At 39.8% G+C, this 17,565-nt stretch overlaps 1 protein-coding gene and 1 pseudogene across 1 annotated transcript; both read left to right on the top strand.

The window, feature by feature from the left end:
- The first annotated feature begins 345 nt into the window (after positions 1–345).
- On the top strand, positions 346–6,500 carry LOC127514625 (tubulin alpha-1A chain-like; annotated as a pseudogene).
- A 2,244-nt stretch (positions 6,501–8,744) lies between these two features.
- Positions 8,745–13,505, top strand: tuba8l4 (tubulin, alpha 8 like 4). The gene is made up of 4 exons (XM_051897665.1): positions 8,745–8,912; positions 10,230–10,452; positions 10,563–10,711; positions 12,381–13,505. Exons 1-4 carry the CDS (start codon positions 8,910–8,912, stop codon positions 13,356–13,358), a joined length of 1,353 nt encoding a protein of 450 aa, XP_051753625.1. The 5' UTR covers positions 8,745–8,909; the 3' UTR covers positions 13,359–13,505.
- Positions 13,506–17,565: the final 4,060 nt, after the last annotated feature.

Below are 17,565 nucleotides of genomic sequence, written 5' to 3'. Positions count from 1 at the left end.
CCATAAATCCACTTTTAGTCATGGAATCATTTTAACATATTTTAAGGGCAATAAAGCTAAGCTTCCCTTTTTTCTTAATACTTCTAATGTGATATTACTCGCATATGAAAACCTAAACTACATTGACACTTAGATAGCCACTTCTTATTCCTTGGCCAATCGAAATGTTAAGCCTATGTATGAGCTTCGAAATATACAACACAGATAATAATAGCAACCAAGGAGGCTATGTTCAGACTGCAGGCAAATCGGATATTTTCTCAAACCAGATTTTTTCAGGCAGACTGTCCGCACTATTTATTGCAAATGATCAAATACGATTTGTGTGTCCAGACATTACAAACATATCTGCATGGGTTGCATTGGTAACGACGTAGGCGTACCCACGTATTGTGACCGGATGCAGGAAAAGGTGCATCTCGATCTCTAAATAAGCGCCCTGTGGAGTCGCGGCGCAGAAGTTGAACTCCTCCATCGCATCAGAAAAACAACACAGCTACGGAGGCGACTGGTATATATTGTTTTGTTCTGTGCTGTAGTCACGCCCGGCTTCGGTGTGCAGCGAGGGGGTGCGGTTTTTCCGTTAGTAGTGTGTGTCGCGTTAAAACGACTACGTTCACGTCAGTGCAAATCCGACTATTTGTGTATCCGATTGGCATCTTATGTAAAATTATTGAATGTCCTTATTGTGTATCGCAAGTGTGCAAAACCTATTTGTGCGTCCCATGCCGCTCTTTCGTTTTCCAAAATATCTGCATTGGTTTCTATGGCAATGACGTTGCGTTGGTAGGTATACGCCAAAAACAACAACAACCGCAACATGGAGGGGTTTGCAATACAGATGTTGTTTTTACAACATGATAATGTATAGCCGCCTCGCTGTACTATGCCAACGCCTGTCAAAGTCCCTTTAAGTGTTATTCTATAGTCTTTGAGCCTGTTCACTCGGCGGCCATATTTGCAACGCCTCCGGAAAGCTATTTAGGACATCCAAGACCACAAGTCTTATCTATTTGAATGGGGGAATCCTGAAATCTCAAAAACTACTTGCTGAACTCACAATTAAATAACGTATTTAAAACCAGCAACAAAATCTGACATGAATTGTCTCGTAAATGCTGTTTCTTATGCTCAAATAGCGTTAAAAAAGCTTATTTTTCAAGCTAGACGAGCCAATGTGTTAAGCGCGAGTCTCAGGTTTCTATGGGAACCTGAGTTTCTAACGGCAATGACTTTATCAATCAGCGATTGGCTCTACTTGGAAGGCGGGACGTACCTCAGGGATGACGTGTTTTTGTAGGCAAAACCCGGAAGCGAGTTAGCGCTTTAGGACTTCCGGTTCCATAAATAAAGTTTGTGGAAGCTTGGTGGTGGTGATGTTGATCCGTGACCATGGTGTGCTGTAGTCCGTTTATAGCCTACTGTTAGCTTTTTATATCTGACGACTTTATTTAGGCTTCAAAATGTATAAATGTTGTGTTAACTTGTAAAGATTATCTTGATAGACAAAACGTGTAAGTGTCATAACCCTTTGTTAAACAGAGCTTATTTTTTGCGATTTTCCAAAAGTCTATGGGAAAAATGCATAGGCTTTCGATCGAGGGAACCCGTGCGCCGCTAACTTCCAGGTTGGCCTACAAAAACACGTCATCTCTGAGGTACTCTATTGCATGTTGCAGTTTCTCCCATTCACAAATAATAGGAGTGAACCGTCTTTCTATATCTATAGTCTTTGATTATGCGTCTTATGAGGCAGCGGCAGAAGCGTAGGAGGCTGCTACACATTATTCCGGCTTTATCTCCGCCGGTTTCAAAACATTTCTCAGTTATGTTGTCATTTTCTGCTCGTCTGGCACTTTGCAACAACACAACCTTTTATCTGAAGCGACTTTCAGCATGTTTCCTATTACAACGTCTGACATTTACATTTTACATGGTGGCGTGAGAAAGTCACATAGGCTACGTTCACACTGTCAGTCCAAATCCGATTTTTGTGCATATCCGATTTAAATCTGATCAGATTTAGCAAGTGTGAATGGCCAAAAATCACATGAAATGCATTTTTTTTTAAAAATCCGTTTCGAGCTACATTCATATGTGGTTTGAAGTCCTATTCAAATCGGATTTCTGGAAATCCATTTCAGTCTGAACGCTTTGATCGGATTTCTCATGGTTTATCTGACTTTCTCACGCTACGTAAAACGTAAACGTAAGACGTTGTTATAGGAAACATGCTGAAAGTCACTGCAGAAACAAAGTTGTGTTGTTGCAAAGTGCGGGACGAGCAGAAAATTACAATATAACAGAGACGTGTTTTGAAATCGGCGTAGACCACGGTGTGGAATAAAGCCACCCCAGCCTCCTAAGTTTCTGTCGTTGCTCCAGAAGAGAAGTCCAGCGTGGCGGCTACACATTGTCTTGTTGTAAATTAGACAACATCTCTATTGCAAACCCCTCCATGTTGCGGTTGCTGTTGTTGTTTTTGCCGTATACAACGCAACGCCATTGCCATAGAAACCAATGCAGATATACCGGAAAAAGAAAGAGCGGCATGGACACACAAACAGTTGTGATACACAATGTAGACAGTCAATAATTTTAGGTCAGACTCCAATTGGATACACAAATAATTGTATTTGGACTGATAGTGTGAATGTAGCTTCTGTAAAGACGCTTCTGTAAAAATCTTTCAGTATTTCAAACCAACTCCAAATGTGGATTCAATCAGATTTGATAAAAATCTGATTTCATGTGTTTGCTTGTTTTTTGCTGTCAAGACTTTCAAAAACCCATCTGGATAAAATCTGGATATGCAAAAAAAAAAAGAAAAAAAAAAAAGGATTTTTGCTGACAGTCTGAACATAGCCTAACACTGAACAAAGCTCCACCCTCCCCGTTTTGACTTGATTATGTTTCATGTGCATTTATTGTCATGGGAACCTTCAGGGAACAGATGAGAATTGTTTGTTCTCGGGCTCCATGGCCACCTAGCCAGTTAACAATAGTTTACAGACTTAATTAGGGTACAGATATGACATTGTAAGTGCTTCAGATGATGAGTGCCCGGGTCAGTTTACACAGCTTACGTAGAGACAGAAACAAAGAACGAGAAGTAGATTTGGCTGTTAGTATCCTTTGAGTGTAACTCAAAGCACAAAAACAAGTTATCCCACAAACGGAGAAGACAAAATGGTTAAAAAAAAAGCAGGGAAGTCTGTGGATGAGATTTCAATAAACTATTTTTTAACTATTACATTGAAGTGGTATTTGCCCTTGCAAAAGCTGCTGCCATGACGCTACAGTGCTGTGGTGGTTACCGCTGCATTGCTAAGCAATTAAAACATTGACAGCAAAATCCATTCAAATTTAAAGCATTTAAAATAAACAATGCTATTGACTTACTGTTTTCGCTCTTGTTGTGGACAGGCATTTAGAGTTGGGGGTTTGATTAAATCCCTAACCATAAGTTTGAAAAATAGTGATTGCTTAAGCCACAGTGTGCTGTCAAAGGTTCAGCATTGTTGGACCAAAACATTTGAAGTTCACACTCCCTTAACCTCTGTTTCACATGGTTCTTCCGTCTGTGATACAAACCTCACCAAATTCTGATGCGATTCACCAATGCAGGGTTAAATATTAATGACTGAGGATGAGTATACGAGTGTTGGCCTGTTAGCGTGTCTTTTGCAGGAAACAAGAAGCACTGGGATGTGACTAGGCCTGTTTGTTCAGTGCACTGCGGTCATCTTTGATTGACATTCACATAATTGGACTTAACCCCTTTGTTGCCAACAACAAACCATGTTACCATGGCATGAGCTTGCTCTTAAATAGCAATGATATCTTCACAGAGAACATTCACAAGATTTCTCACCCGAACTCTTGACGTCGGCCAGAGGAAAATTCTACAATGGTAGGACATTTTAAAATATTTATTTGTCTTTTGCATTATTATAGTGAATGATTGTACTTGACTTTTAATTAATGGTCTTTGTCTTCATGAATACTTTTGTCAGCAATTAATTTTAATTTTATTTATTTTACTTTTGTCTTGATAATGTTTTTTTTATTGTAGTTTTTTTTTTTTTTTTTAAAGAAATTTCTCAAGAGAAAGTTAAATGGTCTTGACTTTTAGCAGTTTTAACCACGCCTCTCATTTACACCCTATAGCGTGAGTGCATCTCAGTCCATGTCGGCCAGGCAGGTGTGCAAATGGGCAATGCATGCTGGGAGTTGTATTGCCTAGAGCATGGGATCCAGCCAGATGGTCAGATGCCAAGTGATAAAACGATCGGAGGGGGCGACGACTCCTTCAACACTTTCTTCAGTGAGACTGGAGCTGGAAAACATGTTCCTAGAGCTGTCTTTGTTGACCTGGAGCCCACTGTCATTGGTAATGAAACTGAAAACTCAGACTCACTTTGTGTAATTTAAGGGATAGTTCACCCAAAAAGATATTTTGAAGAATGTTGGTAACCAAACAGTTGATGGGCCCCATTGACTTCCATAGTATTTTTTTTTTCTCCCCATACCATGGAAATCAATGGGGCCAATCAACTGTTTGTTTACCCATATTCTTCAAAATATCTTCTTTTGTGTTCAGCAGAAAGTGAACTTATACTATAACATATCAAGAGTAATCTGATGAAAATAAATGGTGCAAATGACCAAATTATCTTATCTAAAATATAATAAAATAAATAATCAAATACTAATTGTTTTTCCAGATGAGGTGCGCACAGGTACCTACCGCCAGCTATTCCACCCTGAGCAGTTGATCACTGGCAAGGAAGATGCTGCCAACAACTATGCCCGTGGGCACTACACCATTGGCAAGGAGATCATTGACCTGGTGCTGGACAGGACTCGCAAACTGGTAAGACAGTCTTGGGGTCAAAGGTTGGCTTTATCTTGGGGGTTGCATTAGGGTCTGCAATAGAACAACAGACAAATCCTGACAATTGATTCTAGGAATAACTCATTATTTAATCCTGCAGGCTGATCAGTGCACTGGGCTCCAGGGCTTCCTGATCTTCCACAGTTTTGGTGGTGGCACCGGCTCTGGGTTCACCTCCCTCCTAATGGAACGGCTCTCTGTCGACTACGGAAAGAAGTCAAAACTGGAATTTGCCATTTATCCAGCTCCTCAAGTGTCCACAGCGGTGGTTGAGCCCTACAACTCCATCCTTACCACCCACACCACCCTTGAGCACTCCGACTGTGCCTTCATGGTGGACAACGAGGCCATCTACGATATCTGCCGTAGAAACCTTGACATTGAGCGTCCCACCTACACAAACCTCAACAGGCTGATCGGGCAGATCGTCTCCTCCATCACAGCATCCCTGCGTTTTGATGGAGCACTAAATGTAGATCTGACCGAGTTCCAAACTAATCTGGTGCCCTATCCACGTATCCACTTCCCTCTCGCCACCTATGCCCCAGTGATCTCTGCAGAGAAAGCCTACCATGAGCAGCTGTCCTGTTGCAGAAATCACCAATGCTTGCTTCGAGCCAGCCAATCAGATGGTGAAATGCGACCCTCGTCATGGCAAGTACATGGCTTGCTGTCTGCTGTACCGTGGAGATGTCGTACCCAAAGATGTCAACTCTGCTATCGCCACCATTAAAACCAAACGTACCATCCAGTTTGTGGACTGGTGTCCCACTGGATTCAAGGTTGGCATCAACTACCAGCCCCCGACTGTGGTTCCTGGAGGAGACCTGGCTAAGGTGCAGAGAGCCGTGTGCATGCTGAGCAACACTACAGCCATTGCTGAAGCCTGGGCTCGTCTGGATCACAAGTTCGATCTGATGTACGCCAAGAGAGCTTTTGTTCATTGGTATGTGGGTGAAGGTATGGAGGAGGGTGAGTTCTCAGAGGCCAGAGAAGACATGGCTGCCCTGGAAAAGGATTATGAAGAGGTTGGCACAGGACAGTGTCGGAGAAGAGGGAGAAGAAGAAGGAGAGGAGTATTAAAGGAATCCCTGGTTTTCATAATCTTGTCAAGAAATATCACAGATCTTCATAGCTTTCACAAACAGTATTGTCACTTTAACAAAATATTGTTTTTATGTTTCCTATGCTCATCTGAAAGCTGTATTTGACATGTAGATTGTGTGCCTTTTAAAATATTTTCCTGATATTGGCTATTGATTCAATGTGTCAGTTTTGTTTTTGTCTAATTAGTGCAAGAATATGAACAAATCATCCACGTGACTCACGCAAGCCAACCTCCAAGTGCACATGACACACCATAAAGGTTAAGGTGATATCTTCTAAAGACTCATATTGACATTTTTAGTTGTTTGTCAAACAAAAAAATTAGTTAATCAGCAAATAAGATAAGCAGTTACTAGCAACAGTTAATATAGTGACAAAAAGATTGAGAATTGTTACGACACTAACCACTACAGTGCTAACAGCTTTAGTTTTCTTGGTTTAAGTGCTCTGGGGGTAAGAATAAAAGATTGGGTGGCACTGTGCCACCTGAAGCCTGCTTGTGTAATGTTTTTGTAATTTGATTGCCTGAGGACTAAGGAAATGCAAATGGAGAACACAATGAAAAGGTGCCATGGAAGCAATCAACAACAGTGTACCATGTTACGCAATTTGCATGACTTAAAATCATGAGTCATTCAAGTCTGTGTCAGTGTGCTTAAGATGCCCTTGCACAGACTTAAAGCTTAAAATCATGTTATATTAAAACATATCAGTTGTTGAGATGTGCCTTCTGACAAATGACATAAATGTCACTTTAATATCATTTCACTAATGGCTTGGCAGCCTGCCATAGCACAAGACTCAATGTCTTTCCACGATTAATGTTTAAAAATAAATCTTCAGGCAAAGGCCCTAACACTATTGCAAATAGTTCCAGACATTGAAAGGTAAATTCCACAAACAATGGTCTAATTTACATTGTAGATAGTCTATTTGGATGCAAATCTAGCCCTTAACAGCTCATTATACATACAGCTCCTTTCATTTAACTTTTGACCCCACCCCATCTGACAAGCCGCAGGAGACAAGTTTCCCCTAAAACCAGATAACTTTTTATGGTCTCCTTTTCTCACATTTGGGAGCATAATGATAACATAATTTAAACTTGACTCTTTTATTGCTTCTTTCCTCTCATAAGCTGACACGATTGCACTGCCCTCCACTTAAAAACACCAACCGCCCTACCAGGCATTCCAGACATTCTCCACTGAGTCCTTCTCTAAACAATTGGACTTATCCAAGCCACAAAACTTTGTGCGGGGAAAGAGTGAGAAAGCATTATTACAGTCAGTGTGTTTGATGTGTACATATTGTACAATATTATCTTCCAGTTAAAGGGATAGTTCATCCAAACACTAACATTCTGTCATTTACTCACCCTCAAGTTGTTCCAAACCTGTATGAATTTCTTTCTTTTTCTGAACACAAAAGATATTTTGAAGAATGTTGGTAACCAAACAGTTGATGGGCCTCATTGACTTCCATAGCATTTTTTTCCCCATACACTTCTGCTGAGGCGTATCTGCCAAAGTGCAAAGTTCATGACACAGATATACACAGAGTTGCATTAATGTGAAAACTACTGTGTGCAAATGTGGCTCTATGTTACTGCAACATGTTTTCAGACCAGATCAAATACGTTCTGGTCTTCTGTAACAAACGCCCTTTAAAACTCTTGGAGGAACCAGGGTTCAGAAATTATTTGTCCTTTAGGCGTCATTCAAAAAGAAAGTCTATTGTTATTATTACTGAAAGCAATATTTGGAAATATAATTTATTATGAGAAGAAAATGATGTAAATGCAATAAGTTGACATAATGAAATGTTTTATTAATAATCTTTGTGTTTCAAATTTGATATAACAAACTTGAAACACTTGAAATGTAGCACACAAATCGTATATAGACCTGGGGTTTTCAATCTTCAGTCATTCTCATCCTAAAATTTAAAATGCAGCTATATATTTTTGTGTGTAAAAACCTAATTTATACTGTTAAAATTACAAATTAACAGTGTAATATATTAATTTGAAAATATTTAGTTTCTATTGTTTATTTCTCATACTATTTATTTCTTCATGTTTTTATTAAAATTATTTTATCATTTTTTTAAATAATATTTTAATCTATAAAATATGAACTTATGTTTATAGTTTATTTATCTATTATAAAATTTTAACCGTTTTTTCAGTCTAAACTTTAAACTAAAAGGACACTTTCTGTTGTCCTTTTTGATGCTTAACAGTCCCCATACACTTACATTATAAGAACTTTGGCAAATGTTGTTAAAAAAAGCAACCACAGATGAAAGAATGTCATGGTTTGAGACAATATGAGAGTTAAATAATGCCAATTTAAAATTTTTGGTGAACTATCTTTCAAACTTTGAGTCAACTATTGACAAAAATACATTGTGTAATAATTAAAAATAAAGAGCTGGTCAAATAAACATTTGTAGAAATGTCTAATCTTTTTTAAAAACCTTTGTAAGTCTGAAACCTGAATGAAAACATGTCTTTGTCTGTTGTAGTGATAAAGTTTTATATCTTATTCAAATATATATCATAAAAGCGACCTCACTCAGCGTCCAATATTTTGCGTAGTGTTTTTTTTATTTACAATTTAAATTAAGAACCCACTCCCTTGACTTACTGGGCACTTTCCATTCTCTCTCAATCCTTTTTTGACTGAATGAGTCGGCTAATATGAAATTCCGCCCAAAAGTTCCCTCCTTTCTTCTCTCACTCGTGACCGCTAACTGTCGCTCCCGCCAGAGTGAAGCCAGAGCTCCGCCTCTCCTGCATCCGGTCGCGCGCCTCTATATAAACGTAGTCTGGCCCCTTCCGCGGCAATTCTGCCTTCATTCTCCGAACCCTTGACGTCGGTCTGAAGGAAAATCTGACAAAATGGTGAGTCCTTTTTTTTTTACGTTTATTTTTTAGTAAATACGGCAGATGATTATTTTCTCTGTCTGTACAATAGAATTTTATAGCCTGATATTCGTTTTTAGTACGAAATGTCTTTGCGTTTTGTGTTAAATTTAAAGTGATTTCTGTCTTAAAATAATTAGATATATGGAAATTCGTTTACAATTATGTGTTTAGTGAGGATTAAAAGTATTTTGATGCATTGGGCGGCAGCGAGACAAATGCGCGCGCACGCGCAACAGCAGGAGCTTTAAGATGACTGACGCACTTTCGAAAGGCACACAGAACAAAGAGAAAGGGGAAGAAAACTAAACAGATATATGTGTAAAATTGATAAACGCCCTGATAAGATGCACATGTTACATATCCAGAATTGTATTAAACATGTAAATTATATAAAGCCTAAGCTTTTGTTAGATGCGCCACAGGGTGGAGCAGACACGTCAGAATTTCAAATACGCGGATAAAGGTCTTCAGTCAAGGCGCGATCAGATATCGCGCTTTTTTTTTTTTTCTTCTCGTTTTGTTTAGTCAAAGCTGGGTGGTACACGTTGGGTGGGGGAAGGGACCGGCCCTGCCCTGCCCTTTAGGCTCTTCCCCCACACTATACTTATAAGTAACACTCTGACTCATTTAATTCCGTTGTTCTGTTTCAGATGTAAAAATGACATTTTTTACATCTTGACATTAAAAGAGTGAGCATAAGAGCGCAAAATGGATACATTCCACAGTCTCCATAGACTGTAGGCTTAGTCAGCATTTAGGCCCGCATGCGCTCATGCAGATAAAACGACTGAAACAGCTGCAGTATGTCTGGTTGGGAGCTGGGAACGGGTATTGATCCACATGCAGACCAACTGATCTTTGGAAATAGGTTACCTTAGGCTATACTTTGTTACTGGGCACTGATCATATTTCTAACACATGACATTTAGCATTTTGAGCTGAAGGAAAGTCCCTACCTTGTTTGTAATGTTAAGAATTTGTAATGTTACAATGGAAACAACCTATACTTGCATTTTAAAAAAGGCACCATTCAACAACTTTCCATATGAAAAGAGTGTGCAGAGGAAACATCCTGCCCTATCGTTCTGCCCTATTTCCTGTCTGGACATAATGTGCTTGTGTAAAAATATACCTGCTGTCGCATATCATATCAGAAATAATGTTTTGTAACTTTTACTGTAATGAGGTCTATTTATTTACACAATTCAAAATGTATATTTCATTTACATTTCTTCTGAGCTTTTTAAGTTGCTATGTTGATGTTAAACTCATTTTTTTTCTCTTTTGCTCTAGCGTGAATGTATTTCCATGCACGTTGGCCAAGCCGGAGCCCAGATGGGCAATGCATGCTGGGAGTTGTATTGTCTAGAGCATGGGATCCAGCCAGATGGTCAGATGCCCAGTGATAAAACCATTGGAGGAGGAGATGACTCCTTCAACACCTTCTTCAGTGAGACTGGAGCTGGTAAACATGTCCCAAGAGCAGTCTTTGTTGACCTGGAGCCCACTGTCATTGGTAATAAACCATTTTTTTTTTTTTAATTCCCTGCTGTAAATTTTGTTCCCTGGGGGAACTTCAAGTGTTTTGGTTAGCCTGCAGTTATAAGAAGTTTCTTGTTTTTCCAGATGAGGTGCGCACAGGTACCTACCGCCAGCTGTTCCACCCTGAGCAGTTGATCACTGGCAAGGAAGATGCTGCCAACAACTACGCCCGTGGGCACTACACCATTGGCAAGGAGATCATTGACCTGGTGCTGGACAGGACTCGCAAACTTGTAAGACGCCCATACTACCACCGCCTTACCTATAAACTGTAGATGTTAGTCAGTCCCTCCAGGATTTCGCAATTTTGGGATTGCAGAATTTAATACAAACTCTGCATATCTTGCGGCAGCTCACATTTTCGTCTTTCTGCTAATTTTCTGCAAAATGTTAACCTGAGAGGGGCAAAGCAATATTAGGCAGTAAAAATCCATAATTCAGAGTCCAAGCAAATTACTCAATATGTGTTCAAGTGTTCTACCGCTGCATTGCAGTGAATTTCATGTAATGTAATACGGAGCGCCGGGACATCCGGTTATATAGGCTACAAGTGTTTTAACTCTTTCCCCGCCAACGTTTTTTTTAAAAAGTTGCCAGCAACCACCAGCATTTTTGATATTTTTCACAAAACTTTTATGGCCCCTAGAATATTTTGTTGTATGAGTATCTGAACATGCAATATATCAAGAGAATAATAAAGCCTTTGTTTTTAAACAAAAACAAAAGTTGTTATAGCTTCATGCATTTTTTTTTTTATTTATCAACACATGAATGTGAGTAAGTTTAATAATGCATAAGCAATGCCTTTATCACTTGTTTCTGCTCCTTTTTTGCACATGTTTTGATCCACAGATTCAGTACTCTTTTAGAAGTTGCGTAATAGCGCCCCCTACCATATAACAGTGAAAGCATGGAAAGCCGGAAAATTGTCAATAGCTCCACAAATCTTTCTCCATTGCAGCACCAATACCATCGTCTCTTTAATTTCAACATGTTTTCTGTGCTCTTATTGGTCAACGCATAACATAACAATAATGCGCTGTCGTCATTTGTCATCGAAATAACGTCATCGAAACTGCCTCAAATGAACTATAAAAAGAAAGTTGTCTGAAAACCATGTGTGCAAGCGGTGCCCCACGCCACCCTGGGCGGTGCCTATATTGCCTATACCAGTATCCGCACTGCCCATAATGCCTAATTTCACCAGTAGGTTTGAAATTATTTTACTACATGTGCACTTTTTAAATATTTCTAGTGAATGCAGTCATTGACAGTACTCTTGTATGGAAATAAACCAAAAACTATCGCAACAATAGACAGTGATATAATTGTTAAATTGTAAAAACATTAAATAATTTATAACACTTAAAATGCATAGCATATAATCAGTGTCACTGATTGCATACTGATTCAGTGACAATGGTGCAGGTATTGTCTAACAAAATTCTGTATTTTCAGCAAAGCAGAATTGAGTATTTTTTTTTTTTTTTTTTTTTTAATGCTGGTGTCACCACTGCCTTGTGCATGGGGGACCAGGACCACAATTTTAGCAAATATGCACAAAAGTATTTGGTAATTGTACTCCTACTGTTACTAACACTTAAGCTACCAATAATCATGATTATTGGTAGCTTTTCACTGCAAAACAGTAACAAAAATATGCAGCAAATATTGCTACAAGTTTTGAGAAAAGCTGCAGTAAATACAATCATTTTAGGCCGCAAAATCAGGAAAAAAATCTTGGTGGGACTGGTTAGTTAAGAAATTCACAGAACATATACGTTCCCCCTAAAACATGCTAGTCACTAGGCAATAAAATATCAGTAAGTTTAGTTATAATTACTTAAATGTTTTTAAAATTGATATATTTCCCCATCTAAATGTTCACTACTTTGTTTGCAGGCTGATCAGTGCACTGGGCTCCAGGGCTTCCTGATCTTCCACAGTTTTGGTGGTGGCACTGGCTCTGGGTTCACCTCCCTCCTAATGGAACGGCTCTCTGTCGACTATGGAAAGAAGTCAAAACTTGAGTTTGCTGTCTATCCAGCTCCTCAAGTGTCCACAGCGGTGGTTGAGCCCTACAACTCCATCCTTACCACCCACACCACCCTCGAGCACTCCGACTGTGCCTTCATGGTGGACAACGAGGCCATCTATGATATCTGCCGTAGAAACCTTGACATTGAGCGTCCCACCTACACAAACCTCAACAGGCTGATCGGGCAGATCGTTTCCTCCATCACAGCATCCCTGCGTTTCGATGGAGCCCTAAATGTAGATCTGACCGAGTTCCAAACTAATCTGGTGCCCTATCCACGTATCCACTTCCCTCTCGCCACCTATGCCCCAGTGATCTCTGCAGAGAAAGCCTACCATGAGCAGCTGTCTGTTGCTGACATCACCAATGCTTGCTTCGAGCCAGCCAATCAGATGGTGAAATGCGACCCTCGTCACGGCAAGTACATGGCTTGCTGTCTGCTGTACCGTGGAGATGTCGTACCCAAAGATGTCAACTCCGCTATCGCCACCATCAAGACAAAGCGTAGCATCCAGTTTGTGGACTGGTGTCCCACTGGATTCAAGGTTGGCATCAACTACCAGCCCCCGACTGTGGTTCCTGGAGGAGACCTGGCTAAGGTGCAGAGAGCCGTGTGCATGCTGAGCAACACTACAGCCATTGCTGAAGCCTGGGCTCGTCTGGATCACAAGTTCGATCTGATGTACGCCAAGAGAGCTTTCGTTCATTGGTATGTGGGTGAAGGTATGGAGGAGGGTGAGTTCTCAGAGGCCAGAGAAGACATGGCTGCTCTGGAGAAGGATTATGAAGAAGTTGGCACAGACAGTGTCGGAGAAGAGGATGAAGAAGGAGAGGAGTATTAAGTTGATGGCTTACTGACCCTTGCACAACCAAGCAAGACAACTCATGCCTGACTTAATATGTAAAATGTTCTGTTATGAAACCACATTCCATGAAATAAAAGTGTTCCTTTTATTCGGTCAACCTATTCAATAAAAATGCAAAAATAATCTGCTGCGATTGGTCTTTTTTGTCTCTGAGAGTTTTAGTATATATTTGTATGACTTTCTTTGTGTCAAAGGAACCAAAAAGTTGTAATTTCACAAGGCAGGACACTGGGCCTTGCCAAAATTTGACAGCTCTCTGACAGCAACATAGTGTCGGCCCACATCTGGTCCACGTATAATCCACGTACCAGATTCCAGATCTGGGCCACACGGTTGTCTGGGCTTAAAGTAGATGACATGAGGAAATATTGTGTTAATCTGTTAGCAACCATGACATGTTTGCATTAGTGTTGCCAAGAGAAAAGGGAAGAAGGGTTTTCACAGGTCCCCAGAAATATGCCATCAGCAGTATTATAAGCACTATCCAGAATTTGTGTTTTTAAAATGCTGACAAATTAACACACATCCACGCACTACTGTGAAGGGTTTAAATAAACAGCCTCGTTGGAAACAAGCTTAATACAGTTTTTCTTTATCTTACGAAACTATCAAACTGAAATCACAAATATCTCATTGTGAAATGATAAATATATATATATAATTTCAAATAAAAATACACATTGGGGCAATTTTAATTGCAGTATCAGTAAAAAGTTTGGACACCAACTCATGAAATTTTTTTTGTGAATTAATCTAAACTGAAATGCAAATGAATGTGGTAATCCATCCATCCATTTTCTAAACAGCTTGTCCTACGTATGGTAAATATGCAGTGGCAATTCTTTAACATTTTTCTAGATCACATCTCTGCACATATCTGACCTAGCAAACTTTTCGAATAGTTTCCCACAAAATGTATATTTTTATTAATAAAATACTTTTATACTTTTCTATACCCTCTTTCTGTAAAACTAATTTGAAGCATTTAAGCAGAACCCTTTAAATCAAAAGTTCGTTTAGATCATGAGAACTACATTCAGTGATGTCTCCAAACTTTTGACTCATACTGCTCTATATGCTTGAACCTAAGTACATAATATTCTCAACACAGGCAAGCTAATCTTCTTATCCAGTCGCCTGCTTTGGATATAGTTTACAGATTAAACATGCACTGGCAATGAATAGGGTTGCGTGTTTGTCTTGTGAAAGAGGAGAGCCGGATCTCTGTGCTGGGAACAAACACACCCACACACGTAAACCTTCAATGGATCACACAGTGGCCACACACAGCACTAAACATGAGACTCTTGAGCCTCTGTATACACAACATACAGCTATGATGGACTCACAAAACTGTAATTACCAGACCAAGCATTGTGTATACAATATAAGGATTTAAATGAAGAACTAACAGAAAAATATAAAAATATTTTGTAAGCCCCCTTTTTCCTGTACCTATTTGTCAAGTGGATACAGTGCAGACATGGTTTACAGCGCAAATGGAGTGTATGATACAAAGTTGGCCTCTTTGCTCTGACTCCAGTTGGCACTGAGCTTATCTGCAAGAAAACAAGTGAAAGCACTGGTTATGCCTGTCACATGACTCCAGAAAGACGCCAATGACAATCATGTACAGTTTTATGTGAGATTTGAATGTAAAACTTCACCTATAACTAGGATAACACTAGATGTTGCTTTGTGTGTTCTGACTGGTTTTTCATGCAAATGCTAGGGCAGTGTATATATATATATATATATATATATATATACACACACACACACTGATCAGGCATAACATTATGACCACTGACAGGTGAAGTGAATAACACTGATTATCTCTTCATCACAGCCCCTTCTAGTGAGTGGGATATATTAGGCGGCAAGTGAACATTTTGTCCTCAAAGTTGATGTGTTAGAAGCAGGAAAAATGGGCAAGCGTAAGGATTTGAGCGGCCAAACTGTGATAGCTAGACAACTGGGTCAGAGCATCTCCAAAACTGCTGCTCTTGTGGGGTGTTCCCGGTCTGCAGTGGTCAGTATCTATCAAAAGTGGTCCAAGGAAGGAACAGTGGTGAACCGGCGATAGGGTCATGGGCGGCCAAGGCTCATTGATGCACGTGGGGAGCGAAGGCTGACCCGTGTGGTCCGATCCAACAGACAAGCTACTGTAGCTCAAATTGCTCAAGAAGTTAATGCTGGTTCTGATAGAAAGGTGTCAGAATACACAGTGCATCGCAATTTGTTGCGTATGGGGCTGCATAGCCGCAGATCAGTTAGGGTGCCCATGCTGACCCGTCCACCGCCGAAAGCACCAACAGTGGGCATGTGAGCATCAGAACTGGACCACGGAGCGATGGAAGAAGGTGGCCTGGTCTGATGGATCATGTTCTCTTTTACATCACTTGGCTGGGTGCGTGTGCGTCGCTGGGTAAAACATGGCACCAGGATTAACTATGGGAAGAAGGCAAATCGGCGGAGGCAGTGTGATGCTTTGGGCAATGTTCTGCTGGGAAACCTTGGGTCCTGCCATCCATGTGGATGTTACTTTGACACGTACCACCTACTTAAGCATTGTTGCAGACCATGTACACTCTTTCATGGAAACGGTATTCCCTGGTGGCTGTGGCCTCCTTCAGCAGGATAATGTGTCCTGCCACAAAGCAAAAATGGTTCAGGAATGGTTTGAGGAGCACGACAGCGAGTTTGAGGTGTTGACTTGGCCTCCAAATTCCCCAGATCTCAATCCAATCGAGCATCTGTAGGATGTGCTGAACAAACAAGTCCGATCCATGGAGGCCCCACCTCACAACTTACAGGACTTAAAGGATCTGCTGCTAACATTTTGGTAGCAGATACCACAGCACACCTTCAGGGGTCTAGTGGAGTCCATGCCTTGATGGGTAAGGGCTGCTTTGGCAGCAAAAGGGGGACCAACACAATATTAGGAAGGTGGTCATAATGTTATTCCTGATCGGTGTATATATATACAATGCAATTAATATTAATAAAATAATAAACTTAAAAATAATAACTTAATGTCTAAAAAAAAAAAAAAAAAAAGAAGAAATAATATATTTTTTTCCTTTCCCCTAAATAACTGTTGGTGTCCCAGTTTCTGTTTATAAAGCAGAAAATAAGCAGCTAACAGCTTTGTCATAATTATAGCAGAAATACCTTATATTGTGGTTCTTAAATAGGTCTAAGCATTATTTTGACCAGTTTTATCTGTCACATAATTTGATGTATCATTTATGCCAATATCACAAACAATGCAGGACAAGTTTAGTGCCGAAATTTAATGCTCAGGGTTAGAGATCTGTTAAAATCCATAAACCTAAGCTTGAGCGATAGTAACAGTCTTGCCTTAGCAAGCACTATGAATTAAAGGATTATTTATTCCTTATATTTATATCCTTATATATTTATTGATTATTTACTCCCCATGTCATCCAAGATGTCCATGTCCTTCTTTCTTCAGTCAAAAAGAAATTAAGGTTTTTGATGAAAACATATTCCAGGATTATTCTCCTTATAGTGGACTTCAATTGGCCCCAAACGGTTGAAGGTCCAAATTACAGTTTCAGTGCGGCTTCAAAGGGCTTTAAACGATACCAGACGAGGAATAAGGGTCTTATCTAGTGAAACGATCGGTCATTTTCTAAAAAAAAAATAAAAATGTATATGCTTTATAAACACAAGGGCTTCCGCCAGACCGCCTTCCGTATTCTTCAAAAAGCTTACGCTGTATGTCCTACACCTTCCCTATTCAACTTACGGAAAAAACGGAACTGGTGCTGCGTTCGTTCTGTAAGTTGAATAGGGAAGGCGTAGGACAACACATTATTAGCTGTTTGATAATGTAGTCAAGCAAAAGGCTAATCATATTAATTACCGTTATGTGTCCGACGTTGTAAAAAGTGATACCATTGTGCAGCCATCTGAGCTAGAGATGTCTGAGCTAATTAGCATATTCATAATAATCCTGGAATGTTTTCATCAAAAACCTTAATTTCTTTTTGACTGAAGAAAGAAGGACATGGACATCTTGGATGACACGGGGGTGAGTAAATGATCAGTAAATTTTTATTTGAAAGTGAACTAATCCTTTAAGTGGTTTTAGGATAAAAGTAAAAAGGCTGAAGACATATTTCATTGATGGAAGTTTTGAAAAACTCAAGTGCAA

This window comes from Ctenopharyngodon idella, chromosome 6 (genome assembly GCF_019924925.1).
Source record: "Ctenopharyngodon idella isolate HZGC_01 chromosome 6, HZGC01, whole genome shotgun sequence".
Taxonomy (NCBI): Eukaryota; Metazoa; Chordata; class Actinopteri; order Cypriniformes; family Xenocyprididae; genus Ctenopharyngodon; species Ctenopharyngodon idella.
This window is presented reverse-complemented; position numbering and strand designations above follow the sequence as displayed.